Source organism: Pleurodeles waltl, chromosome 3_1 (assembly GCF_031143425.1).
Source record: "Pleurodeles waltl isolate 20211129_DDA chromosome 3_1, aPleWal1.hap1.20221129, whole genome shotgun sequence".
In the NCBI taxonomy this organism is placed as follows: domain Eukaryota; kingdom Metazoa; phylum Chordata; class Amphibia; order Caudata; family Salamandridae; genus Pleurodeles; species Pleurodeles waltl.
This window is the reverse complement of record NC_090440.1, coordinates 1,608,544,813-1,608,564,410: the sequence shown is the minus strand read 5'-3', so window position 1 is coordinate 1,608,564,410 and position 19,598 is coordinate 1,608,544,813. Positions and strand designations below refer to the sequence as shown.

General features: G+C 44.3%; 1 protein-coding gene across 1 annotated transcript in view; it reads right to left on the bottom strand.

The window, feature by feature from the left end:
• LOC138285386 (sodium channel protein type 2 subunit alpha-like) overlaps positions 1–19,598 on the bottom strand; it is a 745,466-nt gene that overhangs the window by 625,283 nt on the left and 100,585 nt on the right. The window contains exons 2-3 of the mRNA XM_069225255.1: positions 17,635–17,950; positions 13,472–13,590 (exon numbers count right to left, since the gene is read on the bottom strand). Of these exons, the coding sequence (XP_069081356.1) occupies positions 13,472–13,590; positions 17,635–17,898 (383 nt within the window). The 5' untranslated portion in view covers positions 17,899–17,950. The remainder of the gene's footprint in view (positions 1–13,471; positions 13,591–17,634; positions 17,951–19,598) is intronic.

Here is a 19,598-nt window from a genome sequence, read left to right as displayed (position 1 = left end):
AACCAGTTTGCCCATATCACCTTTATTGGCAGTTCTGGTAGTTTCCATATTCCCATGACCAAAGTAAGAATTTCACCAATGTCCAAGGGACAGGGGTTTTTATCCAGCCAGTATTTATTCAATTTCTGTTCCTATGCCCTCCACAAGGCGATTGGTGGGCACAAGACCCACAGACACTTTCCCTTTTACCTGAGTGTAAGTGGCTTATAATGAATCACCATAGGACCTGGATAGTCTAAAGGTAGTGAGTCCCCCCTTAAAGGGACTTCAGCTCATACTATGTACAAAAAAATGGCAAATGCATGTGCAAATTCTTAAGAGAGAGGGTGGGACTTACTAGTGAGCACTGAAAGAAATCCTTTCCAGGGCATGATACCTATGGCATAGGAGGATTATCTGTTGCAGAATAAACTGAGAGACCACAAGATTAGAATAGATGCCAAACAGTGGCCGCTCTTACAATGGCACAAGGAGACACAAAACTGAAAACATGAATCCTAGGTCTGGAGTAAGAAAGATACTCAGGAAAAGCCAGAATATCAAATTATCCACCTTAGGGACAGAGTCACCGCTTGCTCTGATATTGCTCTGCTGCCTCTATATCTATTTATCTATATCACTGAACCAAAGGAAGAAGAGAAAGAAAGAGAGGACTAGAGGGAAAAGGATCTGTTAGACATGTTCCCCATGGTGACCAAAGGAGCTAGGGGTGTAGCAAGTGTTGCACCTGGAAACAGTGCAGTGCCTGTGAGACTGCCCGTGACTGGAGCGCAAGGAAATAATGTACAACGAGCATTGTGATATGATGCGTTTGGCTGACAGCAAAGGGACCAGGTCAGAGGCTGATTCTACTATTTACCTGGGGCAAGGGGATTGATGAGAGTGAAGTCCTACTATTACTCTTGAAATCTTGAGACAAACTGTAGAACAGCTGTCTCAAAGGATTTTCTCTTGTATCTATTCAAGTGATGCTGATGATGAGGGTCAAACCTCTTCCACCCTTAGACTTCTGAGGGACTTCCCAGAAGCAAGTGGCAGAGTTATAATCAACTTTTCTTAGAACAGCCTCTGAACTAATGAGCATAAAAAACAATTCCCCAACATTTAGAAACATCCAACTCACATTAGGGGGGAACTGCAGAGTGTAATTGAGGTGTACAGACCCAATTGAGAAAATGTGAATTAGTTATTGTGATTGCTAGTGCCAAATAAAGTGGGAGAAAGACTGATGGGGAATGCGCCATGGCTGAGAGTGGCCCGTGAGAGTGATGTGGAGTTGAATGCAGAGAAGGATGCACTGTTAAACACGAATCTGGAGATATGCAGTGTGAAAATTGAATGGACTTAATTTTCTAATTTTAAGGAAACTAAGGTGAGATGCCAGCTGATTATTTGAACAGACTAAGTGGAGTGTTTGACACATGTTTTGGTTCCAGCTCATCTGGTGCTGAAGGCTCAGTGAGCTGTATGTCCTGGGTTTGTTCAGGAACTGTTGCCAAATGTTAAGAATCAATTGACTACCATATATGCTGTCTGACACACTAAGAAGCTAGCAGAGTTAGTTGTGAACCACTGTACTGCAAAACAGGAGAAAAATGAAGAAAAAGAAAGAAAATGTGGACAAAATATGCAGTAAGTTATTAAAAGGGTTGGGGTGAGAGGATCAACAAAGATGGGAAGGCAAGGGATGTGGGGGAATTGGAAGAGAAAATGAAACGGGTTGAGAAGAGGACCCAGGCTTAGTAGTATGCTGCTTGGCATGTAGTCAGCAAAAGCACTGGAAACAAGAATGTCCGAACACTGCCTCTAATGTGCCAGGACTCCGAGATTAATCTGTGTATCAGCAAATCACTCAGAACCTTTACCCCGAATTTCAGGACAGCCCAAGAGGCTCCAAATGTGTTAGGCATCCCTTGAAACCTGTAGATCGGAAGCTCCTTTAACGGTAAATGGACCACTTTCCTTATAGACATGGAAGCATGCTGTTTCGCACTAAACACATCTGAAGTCCCTTCTTTACCTCTCTGAGTCATGAAAATAGATGCAGTCAGTATTTTCAGTCAAAGAGTTCCCGACTACATTACTGGCCCATTGTCCATCTCTGTTGACCCATTAGTGATAAACACTTTTTATGCTTAGTCCTACTTCTCTGACAAACGTATTAGTCAGATGTACTATGAAAAGTAAATTGCATTGTGTTTTGTACTCCAGATACCTGGATTATTATGTCAAAGCTTGAGCTGTGCTGAAAAGCCGGTTGCAATGTCCACTGATTTAACAGTATTAGTTTCACAGGTACTGGCCACATGGTGGTCCACAGGGGCCAATGATGTGTGATTCATCTCCTTGAGAGAACCTGTAAAGATGAAGATCTGTTACTCTAGATCAGTGCAAGGAGGACTCTATCTGCTCACAGAAAAGCCTTATGCCCAAGAATGCCCAATTATTATTATATATATATGTACACACATATATATATATGATGAAGGCAGCACTATAGCACCGCAGACATGGACCATACCAAATTCTGCTCATCACAAAATCGGCTGTTTATTTTGTTGTGGCTTGGCAACTTGGACCACTCTTCCCAATGCAAACTAATCACTCCTCATAGAGACAATGGTGTTCCTGCTGCTACAACATGGCCTATGCCTGGTCCCACATCATTTACTTAAACTGTTTCTGCAGTAGTTTCCTCACCTGCAGGTGGTTAAAAGTCTCTGTGCTCACCTTCCTCACCTTCTTCACTACCACATGATGTATGCTGCCCCACAGCCTCTCATCACTACTACGTCTATCTGAGTTAGGAAGCCTCCTCCTGGATACCAAATCTCCCTCTAGGAGTGGCCTGCTATCTTCCTTGCTGCTTTGAACCTCTGGCAAGGGGGGTGCATCCTTGTTGCAGAATGGGAAATTATTCCCAAACCAAACTGTACTGCACCTTCCCTTACATAGAGCTGCAGCTCTGCTTACAATGTTAATTTCTGTTCATTGCTCCTGGAAAAGTGGAAGCAGACCATTAACTTTTACTCCTGTTGGATATGCACACACATGCCTGGTAATATGAGAGAGACCATCCCTTTGGTGGAAGTGCCCATCAGTTTAAATGACACTTGCCTTCAGCTTTTCCACTTTGGGCATAAATTGCCAGAGTGTGCTAGCATTTCCCCATGTTCTTTCCCATGCCCTTGAAACGTTCAATAACTCTTTCAACCATAAAATGACAGATGTGACTCTTGCAATGACCAAGCAAGGACTTATTTGTGAGTACCAAGGAGCGAATGTATCTAGTACGTTTTTGCACACAGCAAATGTGACTTAAAAGTGGGATGCATTTCTTTGAAGCAACCTCCTTTTGAATAGTACCTTCCCCGCAGACTACTGTATCTCCAAAGCCACCCTCAAGGAGAACATGCATAGTTCCTTTGTGGATCACAAGAATGCCCCTGGCTGGCTTTACAATGGATTGAGACTTGTTATTGAGGGTACATCATTACAGCCATAAAGCATGTTGATGATCAACACTTTGGAGTAAAAGAGGGACAGGTGAGCTGTTTCATTAAGCTCTAGGTTCTTTTCAGCTTTAGTTAATGACTACTGCTTTAGAGGAGATCAGAAGAAATGCTGAAATATTAGAGAAAATAGCAAAATCCATGATAATAGATTTAGGATTGGTGACATAATTGTTAGATGCCCACACCAAGATGCTGATCGAAAACAGAATGGTTTTAGATTTTCTCTTAGCAGTCAAAGGGGTGTTTGTGCAATTGTAGTGAACGAATGCGGCGCTCATCTTCCCAACATTATCCTTGGCATGCAAGAGAAAATAGATAATATTACAGAGAGTGTAAAGAAATTACAGGTTCTGGAAACGGTTGAGGGAAGTTTTCTACCCTTGAGGTATATATATTTGGATCCATTATTAGTATTGTTCAGATCGGGGTTATTCCATATATACTATTACGCTAATATTGTGCATCATCCAATGCACTTGCAGAAATAATGCCACTGCCAACCCTTTCTCGCATTCTTCTTTCCATGGTGGTGAGGAAAGATATAATGATAAGGAAATAGTGAGTTTAGATTTTACTGAACTATAGTAAATTGCCCTTTCTCCTCTTTGAAGAAAGGTAGGGCTATGAAAATGAATGTAATGTTGGCTGTACAATGCAAATGTACCCTCATATATGGTTGTTTTAATAATTGCACATACAGCACAAATGTTTGAATCATGTATGGATGTTACCATAAATTAGCTCGGGGCTTTCTGTGGCACTGAACACGCTTGTTACTTTTCATAACTCTAGTAGGCCAAGAAGCCATAAGCCTCCGGGTAGAACTGTGCACCTTTCCCAATGAAGTTACCATGTTTTCAAATGGAAGGGGGATTTTGTGAGAATAATCAGGCTAGTATTATTATTATACATATGAATGATATCTTCCGGGGGCATGGCCAAGATGGCGACCGGAGTGGCTGCATAATCTGCAGGTCCGATCCCGGCGGTACAAAATCTCCTGCTAATAAGTGATCCCGGATCCATGTCGTCGGGTCACATGTCTCCCCGCAGACCTGGCGCAGTTGGGGGTGCCTTGGCTGTGATCGGCACGTGAACGCTTAAGAAGGCCGAGCAAAGGGGCGCTTGTCCCGAATCGGACCGGATGGAGTTGAGGCCTGGGGCACGGCCGCAAGCCTTTGTGAGCTTACCCAGTCCGGGTCGTGGGCGGGCTTGAGCAGGCTGCGCGCGGCCGTGTGAAGGTACTGTGCACTGTGAGCGGCTGGTCGGCGGCGCACATCGGGCCACGCCACCCCGTTGCCATTGGTCCTGGGGGCCTGTAGATGGGTGCGCTCCCTTTTGGGGCCGCTGTACGCACGATGCTAGGAAGAAACTAATAACGCGGAGGTGCCGCGCTACAGCATCGCACCACAAGACATAGGATCAGATAAAACCTACATAGTGGCCGGGTCTCTGGCCTGAACGAGTGCGGCCCTGGGCCCCTATGCTACCTGAGCCTACGAGGAGGGGCATAACATCTGTCCCCACTACGGACAAAGTTTGCCTCCAACATAAGGAGCAGCAGAAAAAGTGCTGGGCGCCTCCATTTGCCTTCGCAGGAACAGTTGAACTCTACATCCTGTGGTTTGCATTTACCACCACATGCCATGGGGATACCAAGTGGAATAAAGTGTAGATACATGGATGCGGAAACCTGTTGCTGTTGTGGGTGGTCAGTTAAAAACCTGAGCGCCGGATGATCTCTTTCCCACGTCATTGATCTACAGGGATGCAATCCGGGCGGTTTTCATCAGAAGGCTCTCCCCTAGCAGCCTCTTTTGCTGCTGTGGGGGCAAAATGGGCAAGCCAAAGATGGCGAAAGCACCCTCGGGGCTATGGACGCTCCAGATGCCCCAACTAAGGAGCAGGATGCGACTATCCAGGCGTTGCAGCTGATGGAGCTCACTTTGCGCAACCATACTTCGTAGTTTGAGAGAGTGTTGCAGGCCATTGTGGAAACCAAGACCACCCTGGAATCAAAGATCGGAGAAGTAGTGGCGGATGTCGGGCTACTCAGGGCTGACCAACGCGTGCTGGCAGACCCGGTCTCGGATGCGGAGAAGGACCTGGTTGGGCTGGCCCCAACGGTCCAAATGTTACAAGAAAAGGTACTACGTTTGTCATCAGAGGTGGATGGGCTGAAGCGCAGAGCCGATGATGCCGAAGGTAGATCAAGATGGAAAAATATCCGCCTGGTGGGGTTCCCAGAGAGAGCCTAGGGCCCTTTTGCCGAACTGTTTGTAGAAAAATGGCTGGCAGAGACTGTCTTACGGGACAAAATCCCAAAATGATTTTCGATTGAACGTGCTCACAGAGTCCTGGGCCGACCACCACCACTGGGAGCACATCTGCGCCCCATAATAGCCAGGTTGCTTAATTATCGGAACAGAGACCTCATACTTCAAATGTTTTGCAAGTTGGGACCACGGCAATTTGAGAATGCATCAACCACAGCTTATCCAGACTTCACTGTGGAAGTCCAGAAGAAACGTAGTTCCTTCTACCAGGTGAAAGAGCGCCTTTGTGAACATAACTTCAAATATGCGCTCTTGTTCCCTGCCAAACTACGTGTACAGGACGGGCCCAAGGTGCATATCTTCACCTCTCCAGATGATGCCTGGACCTGGCTCCACGCCAAGGGTCTTGCCCGGTCTACACGCTCGGAAAACTCGGAGGAGGGATGGTCGTCCCCCAAGGAGAAACGCAGACGCCGGCCGCGTTCAAGGTTCACACCAACTGTGGAGCAGGTTGCGGAGGAGCGCTCTCGGCTACTACGTGAGATGACGCGATTTGTGGCCGATCCTCCAGCGGAGACATTAGAGCAAGGTGATACCGAACCTGAGAATGAATCTCATTCTGACTCTGAAGACTCCCTCCTGGGTCCGCTTCTCACCCCGCGTTCGGCAGATGACATTTGACTCGCACCTATATTTAGCTGACTGTGTATGTACTGAGTCCCTGAGACTTCCACGCGGCTGGCCGGAGGTGCCATTGGAGATCTGACAGAGATGAGGAGTGTGGAGAGTGGGGCACGCCCTGGGGCCTCCCCTGTTGGCGCACTGTGAGGCGGGTTGAGTAAGTCCATCCGTTGGGCTGGGAATGTGCACCTCTAAAGCTGGCCTACATCATCCATGCCCCATTCCATATGGACCTTATCGAACTTATGCCTGCTTGCAGGAATTGTTTTGTGTTTGCACACTCAGTGCTATTGTTTATTAGTGTTGTTGTTTCTCTTATTTTTCTTCAATGGGGTTATACCTCTGTTTTTACATGGGACTATTACATCAATGCCACACATTACACTTATCCTAGTGGGTGGCGAGTATGCTGTGGGCTCTTGGGGGCGAGCGTGTCTGGGGTAGGATGCTCCAGGTAATCCTTATGGTCATCGTGGGTTGGGATCTCTGCACTCCCCCACCATTCTACCTTCCCATATTTCCATGACTGTGTATGGAAAATCGCATACTCCAAGATATAACGTGCTTACATGGAATGTAAGGGGGGTGGCGAATCCTTGTAGGGGGCAGCGCATACACGCCTACTTAAAACGTCACCAGGTACATTTTGCCATGCTTCAGGAAACACACCTGTCGGACGCTACTCTGGATAAAACTCGGACAAATTGGAAGGGGCAATTGTTAGGCACGGTATCCTCATCTTTTGCTCATGGGGTAGCGATCTGGATCACTCCGGGGGTGCCCTATGTGGTCACTAGCACACGGATTGATCCTGATGGCAGATATGTGGTAGTGGAGGGAAGCCTGGATGGTGCACCACTGGCACTAGTGGCGCTGTATGCTCCCAACACTAATCAACCTGGTTTTCTATACACATTATCAACAGGACTGGTCCAAGATCCAGCAGTAGATAGCAGCATCTGGGGTGGAGACTTTAACTGTGTCATGGACGTCCACATAGATAGGTCCTTTCCACCACGCCCGACTGCCCGAGCAGTCGTATCTTGCGCAAGCTGACTACCTGGAAGTCGACAAACGGTATGTGTGATGTTTGGCAACTGCGGCATCCGACACAGCACGAATATTCCTTTTACTCCCCGTCCTCGCTCTACACACCAGGATAGACATGATTCTCACATTGCCGGCTGTAATACAAAAAATCCATGCGTCGGACTACCTGGCTCACACTATATCAGATCATAGCCCTCTACATGCAGTACTGGTTTGGGGTAAGCCGCGCACACGGATCCCTACGTGGCGCCTACAGGTAGAAGCACTGTCTGCCCCCCCTTTTGTACTGAACTTGCCCAGTGTCTATCCACTTACTTCTCTATAAATTATAACACAGCGTCTACCCGTGCTATTGAATGGGACACCCACAAGGTGGTGGTTCGAGGCCACTGTATGGCTGCCTCGATGGGGGTCCGACGGGTGTTGATAAGGGAGACTGCGGGTCTGGAGTCCCGGTTGCGTGAGGCGGAGATCGCAGTGGCAAGCAATGAGATGACAGTAGAGGAGCTACAATCACTGAGGGCAAGTCACAGAGAAGCGGATACTAGATTGAGCAAACATGTTTATAGACACTATATGACACGTAAATATGCAGAGGGAGATAGGGTAGGCCTCTTACTGGCCTGGCTTGTCCGACAGTCCTCTCAACCCTCACCCATAGGAGCAATCCAGTTAATTTCAGGGCGGATAGTAAATTCACAGGTAGAAATCAATGATGCCTTTTACAATTACTATCGGTCCCTATACTCATCCATTCCTCCTCCACCTGCAGCGCAGATGGCTGGTTTTTCAGTGTCAGCTCCTCAGAGACGCTTACAGCCTGAGCAGGCTGACGCATTAGATGGTCCAATTAGTACAGAGGAAATCCGCTCAGCGCTATCACAGATGGCCCGCAACAAGGCACCTGGTTCAGATGGCCTACCAGTGGAATATCTGACATCTCAAACCAATCATCTCCTACAGCCGCTGCTTCAAGTGTTCAATGAGGCATATGATAGGGCGCAATTACCTGACTCGATGAATGAGGCCCTTATAGTTGTGCTCCCAAAGCCTGGCCGCGACCCCCTAGATGTCCGATCATATCGCCCCCTCTCCCTGCTCAACACAGACTGTAAGTTGTTGGGGAAAATTTTAGCCAACAGACGTCTTCCTTTTTTCCGCATCTGATCCATGAGGATCAAACAGGGTTTATACCTGGTAGAAACACCTTCCTAAATATTAGAAGATTACTTCGTATAATACACAGCACCAACTCTGAGTCCCCTACCAATGCAGTGGCCTTGTCCCTGGATATAGAAAAGGCGTTTGATACGCTGAGCTGGGACTTTCTTATCGGCACGCTAGAAGCGATGGGATTTGGGGCTGGATACATTCAATGGATTAAGACATTGTATGCTAAGCCCATGGCCCGTGTGAAAACAGGGCAAGTTATCTCGGAGGCCTTCCCAATATGTAGAGGCACCAGACAGGGGTGTCTGCTGTCTCCCCTACTCTTTGCAATCGCCATGGAGCCGCTTGCGGCCAAGCTGCGCACGCAGGCAGCTACATGGGGGATCCTGGAACTTAATACACATCATATTATCTCTCTGTATGCGGATGACGCTCTGATATATTTGTGTAATCATACTACTTCCATGGTCGAGGTAATGGAAACACTCAACACTTTTGCAACCATATCTGGCCTACGAGTCAACTGTTCTAAATCTTGCATCTTTCCTCTCTTCCCTGTACCATTGGAGCTCCGCTCGGTTCTTCCAAATTATCAACTACTGTGGTGCCACACCATTTTTAAGTATTTGGGCATACAGATCTATCATTCTATAGATGACCTCAGAGAGGGCAACATAGACAGGGTTCTTCACTCAGTTCGAGGCTCTTTACCATTTTGGGTAGCTCTCTCTCTGTCACCTATGGGGCGGATGCCCATCGCAAAAATGCTCATCCTCCCAAGATTTTTATACTATTTTACAGCGCTCCCGATTACCCTGCCTCGCTCTTTTTTCAAGGCCTTACAATCCATAATGACTGACTTACTATGGGGCAGGGACAGGCGCAGAGTGGCGCTGTCCATAACGCAATACCCACAGTTGAAAGGAGGACTGGGCATGCCCAATTTCGAATTGTATTATGCAGGAGCCCAGTTACAATGGCCGGCCTCATGGCTCGTGAGACCCCTTCAGTGGAGTGTACAGCGATAATAGAGATGCTGGCACCGCTCTCGGTGCTCACTTGGCTGCTGGATGGCTCACACCCTCCACCGCATGGCTCCATTTTACTGGAAGCTGCAAAGTTGTGCTGGCAGCGATATGTCCATGGTAGAGGTGCCCCAATGCCATATTCTCCTGTGCTCCCACGGACTCAGTTGCCTAGGGCCCAAGCTCTAATAAAGCATCATGACGTGTCTCCGTGGCGCGAAACGGGCCTTGCAAACTCAGGTGAGCTCTATGGGGGCTCTACACTGAGGTCCTTCGACGAACTTATGATGACAGTGGGGATTCAGGCCGGCACCTTCATCACATACTGCGCAATCAAACACTTGTTGGGAGCCACGTGGGAACAGGGTAGCGCTGAACCACAATAATCACAATTGCCCACATTGATTCTTTTGATTGGAAACACAAGGGGCGCAATCTCAAGATTATACTCGATATTATTAGCTCAGGTATGCCCCGAACTGATGCGCACCAAAGCCAGATGGGATGAGGTGCTCCCCTCTCCCTTGTCGCAAGACGCCTGGACGGCGGCATTATCCGCTGTCAAAAATGTTTCTCGCAACACCAGACTTCACTACACTCAGTTCAATTACGTGCATCACTCTTATTTGTCTCCAGCCCGCATAAAACAAATGTACCCTGGCTTGGACTTGGTGTGTCCTAGATGTGCACAGCCATCAGCAGATTTTTACCACATGGTATGGGCGTGTCCCCCACTAGTCATAGCATGGCAACGCATTACTGACACCATAGCCGATATTACAGATTATACGCTACATACGGAAACAGAATTATGCCTGCTAGGCCTACGCCATCATGCCAAAGGGGATAAACAGTTACACAGGTTTATTGATTTGGCCTTCATAGTGTTTAAGCACCTAATAGGGACTCACTGGAATGCTCCACATACTCCGGGACTGGTTGCGTGACCTGATACAATGCTCCTACGCAGAGGCGCACACATTACATCAGCTACAATACAGGGGATTAACCCAGGGAGGGTCTGAAATTTGGGACGCTGTTATTGTCACCATGGAGGCCAAAAATGACACCCACCCACCTTGAATTGCGTATATACCACATGGTATTAGACAGTCAAATGACTCCCCTCTATCCTCGGGTTGTCTGTACCCTGATAGGAATCACTTACATGTCTTGCTTGCTACGTTAAAAGGGGCAGTAGAAGCCGCCGTACACACGGATCACTATTTATGACATTGCTCCCCCATAAAAGGTGTTGACTGGGCCAAGACCAGGGCATCCCCCGACTGACATATTTCCTTACCATGTTTAGTGATGCAAAATGAGGCACCAATGAGTACCCAATGTATGCAGGCATATATACATAATTAAATGCATCCATATGTCCCTTAAGAAGAGAAGGGTTAAATCTTACCACCCCACACGAAATGTAACCACAGTGATCGCTACTTATGTGGCACAGTTCTTTTGACACACTACCACACAGTAAACCCATGTCTGTTTTACTGTTTTACTGTATAAGTAAATATATATGTATGTACATGCCCACCCACTTGGGTGGCCAACTGTTCTGCCAAATCTCACCATGTTCAATAAAAAGACTTGGAAAAAAAAATGAATGATATCTTCCCCTCAAGGCCATTCACTGCTTCTTCAGAGGGAGGATCTTGCCACACATACATTAGATATTTTTCTCTGAAACAAACACGTTTCTGTCATTTGATTAAGCTTCATTGACCTGTATTGGGAGAAAACATTTATACTAGGTTGATTTTCTATGAACTTTAGCTCTGTGCTCCAACTGACTGTTTTTTAGCGAGAGCCCTGGTCAGTTGAAATGACAAATTGTCATTGGCATTTTGCTGCGCTGCTTGTTTATTTTGCAATAAATGCTGATTGGACTTTTAGGTTCTTGGTGTGTTGCGTTTTATTTTTAACAGAAGGTTCCAAAACAAGGTAAATTGCTATTATTATGTAGCTGTCCCATGTACTGCAAGGAAATTAAATACCAAGGAGTTGTACAGAAATCCTTAACTCAAACTTAGATGGTAACACGTTCCCATAGTTTAGTACACATGGTGTATTTGTAACCTCAAAGTATCTTACCCAGGTAAATAATGCATGCATAAAACCTCCGACGAGTTTTAAATTTGAGTGTTTGCGAAGTAAACTTGATCAGTTAAACATAGAAAATCCTTACTAAGAATTATTGCAGGAATAATGTATGTAGAGGCCTTAAGTCGTAACACGGGATTAGTGCATGGGCAACGTATTCACCAAGTGATGCCAAATAATACAATTTAAAGTCAGAAAGAGTTAAACCACCCTGCAATAGTAAGACTTTCAGAAATCTGTTGGCACAACCTATTTTTTATATCCCCATATTTACAGCAGAATAAATAAACTGAAAAAAGACTTTAGGAATCAATAAAGGAAGAACACGAAATTTATGGAGAAATTTAAGCAATATTTAGGAAACTTTAGGTAATGTTGATTATGTTACAATTGGTCAGACAGATATTCAACCAATTTCATCTTTTTATTGTGCCAAATGAATGTACATACATGCACCTAAATAGACTGTTGATGTGACAAATTTATCTTCTGATGTTGGCCTAGACTGGTTAAGACACAAGTCTGGTGGTCCAACTACATGTATGTGATGTGCATAAAAGAAAATACATTTCTATTTCCAAAGCTGCTGATCAGTGTGATAAAGCAGATGATTGTGTTCAGGTGCCCTGCTAGGCTGACAAAAGAATCTGTATGGATAGTAGACTGGAATTACCAACCTGGGAATCTTGGAGGCTGAGTTAACCTTGTCAGGACTTGATGATGTTATTCACAGATCACTGCACGTCAGTGGCAGCTGTAAAATCATTAAGCCATATTGCCATGTTTTGAAACCTATCTTTTAAAACCTATTGAAAGGTCAAGGTGCAGGTGACAATCAATATATTTTATGCAATAGTTATTTTTGGTGAATTAGATGTTTTTACAGTAGAAGCTACATTTTGATGTAATCAGAAACTGTATTTGAGGACAGTGCATGCTGTTGAGTAATAGGTTAGCATTCTTCTAAAACCTGATGAGTGATTTCAGATTTTGCATGCTTTCCAAGCAGCCTCTGTGAGAGGACATATCGCCATCTAAATAAAATATAATAAGACATTAAATTATAAATGTGGATGGAAAGTGCTTTTTAACTCATATTTGCAGCACATAGTTCTAGCAGGCTGAAAAGCCCAGTGGTGAATTAAATTATATCAACTTCATTGAAATTATAAAATATTGAATAAATTCGGGCTGAGCTCAGCTGAAGGGTATTCCAAAAAAGCATATACACTTCTTTCTTGCAGAAGGTCATCGTTTGATTTTTATGGGTGTAACTGATGCTTCTCGTCGAGAGGGTCACCTCTAGAGTAAATCTTTTTAAACTCCTACCTCTCCAGCAGTCTTGTAAAGTGTACATGGTACAGTACACTTAGGATGTTACATTGTTTTGACTCATTGTTGTGAGACCTGGCAGCTGGTGTGATTTAAAAGCAATGCACCAAGATGACATTCACCACTAAGTAGATCCAGTGTGCAAAACATGAAGTAAGGAATCAGGCTTGCCAAGGAATATAGAACATACAAACACTACATTTTTAAATACATGAACAAATGTAGCATATGCAAAACGTAATTTCTTTCACGTAAAATATGCACTGTAATACACACACATTTAATGCCAAATACTTGAAAAGGATATGAATGTACCAAAATTTTAATAGCTACTTTTCTAACCGGATTGAAAGGATTTAAAATGTACAAGGCAGAAGTGGCACTGAAGCGGAAGATTGCCTTCCCTCTGTTTAATACTATAAATGTCTGTAAAGCAAGCATAAGATAAAACAACATTTAGAAAGAGCCAGAATCGTCAAACTAAACAATCTTCATTCTTCACAGCACGAAACTATATGTAACTTGTGTGATAAGCAGTATGAGCAGCAGTCCATTTACATTTCTAAAGGACCCTAGAGACACGCTCATTTTGGCACAGATTAATGACATGTTGGACTGAGCAATATGCTGCAATGCAGATTGCAAAAGATCGGTCTAGTTATGGCAGCCAAACAAATTAATTCACGATAATCTGTGCTGTTCCAGGCCTGAGCAGCATACACTCTTACAGTAAATACATTTAATTACTTACCAACATATGCTTCCATTTCATTTCAAATACTGTTAAACCACAGGAGCTATGTGATATTTGCTGGTAGAGCAGTAGGCTACGGCATTAACACATAATAACAGAGACTATTGAGTGTGTGAGAATGTAGAAGAGTTTCTGAAATATTTACTTCCGCTCCCTATTCTTTCCAAACAGTATGCAGACTGCTGCATGCGCTCTTTTTCCCACCCGCACCACGTCGTGGAATTAGACACCACTGCAGATGCTGGTAGCAAAATAAGAAAAAGAGAGAAGTGGAGTCAGGTGGGGGCAGAGGGAACCCCGTAAACTAAAAATAAACTAAAAGGGGTCCGAAGGCAACCAGTTAAGAAAAAAACTATTGACACAAACGGGAGACAGAGGTAAAAAAAGAAAAAGATTAATGTTGAGTATCCTTAGAAAAGACAAAGGGTGTGACGTCACTAATCCCTAAACACAAAAACAGAAGTGGCCCAAAATAAAGGTTAAGTAGAGTGAACAGAAAGGAATCTAGGGTAGAGCGAGGGGGCCCAAACAGATATTAGGTGGTGTGCGAACTTAGGCGCTGGATGTCGTCCAGGCAAGGTTCAGCGAGAAATTGAGGGGCTGAGCCATGCAGCGTGGATGGTCAACGATAAGGGGCACACTGTACTGTCACACTTGTGATTGCTGTCTGCAGCAAGGGATCAGCACTTTTGGGAGATGGTGGACTTGCATCCAGGATCAGGCTGGTGAAGATGGAAAGAAGACAAGTTAGGGCAGCTGCATCTGAAGTCCTTTCCATGACCAGACTGGATAAGGCAGGGAAGAAGTTGGCAGCTTTGCAACAGTTAAAGGGTCTGCATCTGTGCGTAGGTGGCAGATGAAGACAGTCACTCCCAAAGCAAGCTGCCTCAGGACGCTATAGTTCTGATAGGGCCTGCTGATAGTTGAGTGGTGGGAGTATGTTGACAGAAGAGAGGAGTATAGAGCGGGAGGCAAATCCTCTGTGATGACGGGGATGGAGTATTGCCACGCCGAGCCGGGAGCTCCTAGAAGTGGGAACAAGTACTCCTAGGCAGTGGAGATGGGGTCCACATCTATCAAAATGGCAACAGAGAGAGAGTCAGCTCTTTAACCTGGGGGAAGAACAGGGACGGGAAGGGCCAATAGCAGAACCTTAAAGAAAATGTATCCCATCGGAGAGACAGGAGGGAAGAACATCTGTAGAAAAACCCAGGTAAAAAGGAAAAAGGACTCAATTTGGGGGCGCAGGCTGCGGAGAGGAGAAGAGACTGACCCCTTGTCATTTTATTTTAGGTGGTACCTGAAAAAACTGGCAAAAATATCTATGAGTGAACTGTGCAAGTTATTCACATTTGGGGAATTTACTAAATAACAGACATTGCTTAAAACACGGGTCAGTGAATGCCCTGTTTTGAAAAGTCCTGGAACCCTTTGAAATTGCATGTTATAGTGAAGCAGTAATTATCATGCCAACAGTGAATGACCATTTCTGGCTAAAACTGGATTATAAATGTCTACATTTTTCTACATCCAGTATTACACCCAGTATTACCAGATGTAGTAAAACCCAAGCACAATTCCACCGGCCAAAAGCAGCAGGTAGAAATCATGCTCTGTAATGTAGAGTATAAGTGGAGCAGTTCCTTTCCCCGGGTGCCAGCATGAGTCAAAAGCCCTTGGGTAGACTTTCCTCTTTTAGTGAGGAAGGGCCTTTGTCCTTCAGGGTGTTTCTTCCCATGTCCAGAAATGTTCTGAGGAGGTGATGTTGAGGTATCAGTCATGCCCTGTAAACTAAAAGTGACTGAAAAATTGAGATACTTTTACTATAGAATTTTGGGCCTGATGTGTGAGATTAGCATTTGTAAAAAGTGGTCACAAATAGCACACAGATTTTTTGTGAATAGAAAGGAATTTTGACGACCGATCTATGTAATAGCAGGTCGGTTCAATTTTGAAATATAGTGGGTCCCAATCCAAGTTACCTCATCAATATCCACCGGTAAGTCACAAATTACAACTCACTATGATTGAATGCCATCACAGGGATAGTGGCTTGCAGGCGACAGTGATTGTGTATGGGAGAAGTACATTTGGATGGAAAATGGAGAAAACAAATTACTTAATAAACAGGAAGATTTAGAAAGCATTCATAATGCACAAGTCGGGGCAAGATTGATGCATGGCTTGTGTGAGTTCCGCAGATTAAAATACCAAGGCCCATATTTATACTTTTTGACGCAAATCAACGCTAGCGCAGATTTGCGTCAAAAAGTTTACAGCTGGCTAACGCCATTCCAACGCACCAGCCGGGCGCCTTATTTATGGAATGATGTTAGTCGGCGCTGCGGCCTGGTTAGCATCAAAATAAATTACTCTAACCGGGCAGCTGAGGCATAGGGAAGAATGGTGGTTGTGCATCAAAGAATGGTGCAAGTCAGGTTAGAGTAAAAAATATTGACTCAAACCTGACTAGCGTCATTTTTTGATGCACAAACCCCATGGAAATGACTCCTGTCTTAGCAAAGACAGGAGTCATGCCCCCCGCCCAATGGCCAAGCCCAGGGGACCCTGTCCCCTGGGCATGGCCATTGGGCACAATGGCATGTATGCCACTTAAAAAAATAAAACAAAAATACTTACCTCTACTTACCGTAGATGGGACCCCCCATCCATGGGTGTCCTCCAGGGGTGGGCAAGGGTGGCAAGGGGTGTCCCTGGGGGCAGGGAAGGGCACCAGTGGACTGCTTCCATGGTCAGAGATCATGGAAATGAGCCCGCAGGTCCTTTAACGCCTGCCCTGGCCCAGGCGTTAAAAAATTACTCTAAACTGGTTTAGAGTCATTTTTTAAGGCCCTCCCCATCCCAGGTGTAATTTTTGCACAGGAGTATAAATAAGGCACAAAGGCCTTAGAGTTATTTTTTGCCCTGGAATGCCTACCTTGCATCTCATTAACGCAAGGTAGATTTCCACAGTAAAAAAATAACTGAAACCCCCTAAATTTGGCGCTAGACGGGTCTAGCGCCAAAGTATAAATATGGAGTTAAGTTTGCTCTGGATTTGCATTAAAAAAATGACACAAATCCGGCGCAAACAAAGTATAAATATGACCCCAAGACTGTAAATATATTGTGGGCAGTTTTCTGTCTTCCTATATTGCGAATCTTTGTATCACATGCTGTGTGTGTACCTGTCACTGCTGTACCAATGTAGAGACAAGATTTGAACTGTTAAAATGTATACAATATATAAATAATCAAAATATTTTTGTTCTGTTGATATAACATATGTTGTGCATGTAAAAAGGAAAGTAAAAATTGACTAAAGGCCTGATTCAATGTTGAAGTCAATGGTGGACTGGTTACTCTGTCATAAATGTGACTGCTATCTTGTTTGTCTTATTACATGTGCATTATATCCTTTCTTGTAATAAGACCAACAGGATACATGTCTTTTTTGTGATGGAGTAACCCATCCGCCAAACTCTAAATTAGTCCCCTTGAATGGATCATGTAACTAGTAAAAATATAGCTTGCAAAGTATGAAAATTATACAATAAAAACAAGAAAAAATATTTTAATCAAATGTAATTAGAACATTGCTTCAAATTATTAATAACACTTTTGGTGAAATTGTGTTAATTTCTCAAACACACCTTTTGAACCCATTTGTTAAGCACTCAACAACACATTTATTGGAAGCTATTTCTAGCACTCACTTTCTGATTGCTGTAGTAGGGATCCAGGTCCACCAAGGGCGTGGAAACCATTCCTTGAGGTATATCTCCATAAATAAATGGCAGTGATTTCCCTGCTTCCAAGTCACTATTTGGCTTTGGGCCATCTTCATCATCAGGTCTTTCATTCTGTTTGGGTTTCTTTGCTTTGTCTTCGGCAATGTGCTTCTCGATCGCCGCAAGAGACTCTCTGGTAAAGTAGCGGAAGCTGTCAGGTCCTGGTGGTACAAGCCGTGGCTGCGCCATCTTTTCATCCTGCACTTGTTAATTATGGCTTTGCTCCTTTCATAACAAAACACTAACAAAAGGAGAAGACACAATCATATTAGTTACAGAAATCCACAAAGGACACTTGCCTGATCAAATTATTGCAGCATATTAATGTATCATTTTAATTCTATATCTAACTTATAATGGCATGCATGTTCTGTAGGTGGAGCTGTAAACAATTAGTTTCAATATTACCTGAACACAATCAGCAGTTATTCCGTTCTAAGCAAATCTTATATAATGCAAGAACCATCACTTTTCACATTTTGCCAATGTGCTAATAAGTGCAGGCAGCAGTCCTCTAGTAAGCAATAAGTGCTTGTATTCCACATTTGGGAGCTCCAAACCATGTGAAGCACTGCACCTAATATCAACTTGACATTTTTATCTCTTAAGCTATTTTTTTAAGCACTAAGAGAGTCTCCAGGATTATCTGCAGTGTGAAAGCTATTCACCTATAAAAACAAGCAGTATCACAATGCCAATTATACATTTCAGGCTCATGCAATTTTATAAATGGTCGCCAGCAACATTACTATTTTTGTGCTCAAGAGACATTGCAAGAGATGTCATCATGGAATCACATGGGATGTAGAAACTATGAGCTCCCAAGGTAACACGCCTAAACATTAGATAGGTTGTGATAGTTCCATCTTCCCATAGTACCTCTTATTTTTGCTGAAGGTTTAACTTGAATATGGGCAAGGACCCTGCTTTTGAAAGTAGTACAGTATTTGTGTGATGATTGTCCCAGGGTCTCTTTTCAGGTGGTGGCCACTATAGCTACTCTTCCCACAGTAAGTGGTTTTCTTTATGTGAAGATATTGTGTGCATGTGGAGACAGTGCAGGAGTAAATGCTTTTTACGATTATAGTCTAGCTCTCCCTGGAGCTCCCTTTCTTCCCTGACTACTTCCCATTGCTTATGACGGGATGCTAGGGCAGTCATCTTGATGGGTTTGGGGCTTATCTTGTTCCGCTATGTGCCTATAGTTTGAACCAGCAACTGCTCCATGCAGTTTCTTTGCTCTCTTGTTAGGGTGATCACTGCCACCTAGTAGAAATAAAGTGAGACTCGAAAGCTAATTCAGACTCTCCTCTTTTCTGACCGTATCACTGACTTGATGTAAATGTTGATATTCCTTTGGGGGTTAAGGACTGTAACAAATCTAATATCCCATTCCATTACAAGATGCAGAGATCTGCTGTACTTTGCTAGAGAAAATCAATCTCTTTACAACAAATGAACACTAGTCTCTAGGACTACAGACAACCTCTAGGAACCTTTGAGGGAGTAGTAAAGGAAGGAGCAAGATATCCTCCAATTGCTCTAATAGCATATATACAATCAAAGTACATCTGCTTCAGATCCAAGGACCAGCATTCTATTGACAACAGGATACCAAACTAAGAGAGCAGTGTGAGTATGTTCTGAGTAGAATTCCCTTGTTATAGTATTGCTGACCAGAATCAGTGTTGAAAACTGCCTTTGCTCCCACTGAGATTTTCACTGCATTTAGTGTGTAACCTTGCAGTTTACAGGGTACATTGTGGGTAAACCAAGGAGGATTGCAAGACATTCCATCGGAGCACCAAAGGGAGAAGGACTCTGGTTACAGAAGACTCCTTTTCTACCTTACTTCCACCAAGTCTTATTCAAGAAATCCCTGGTTCTTA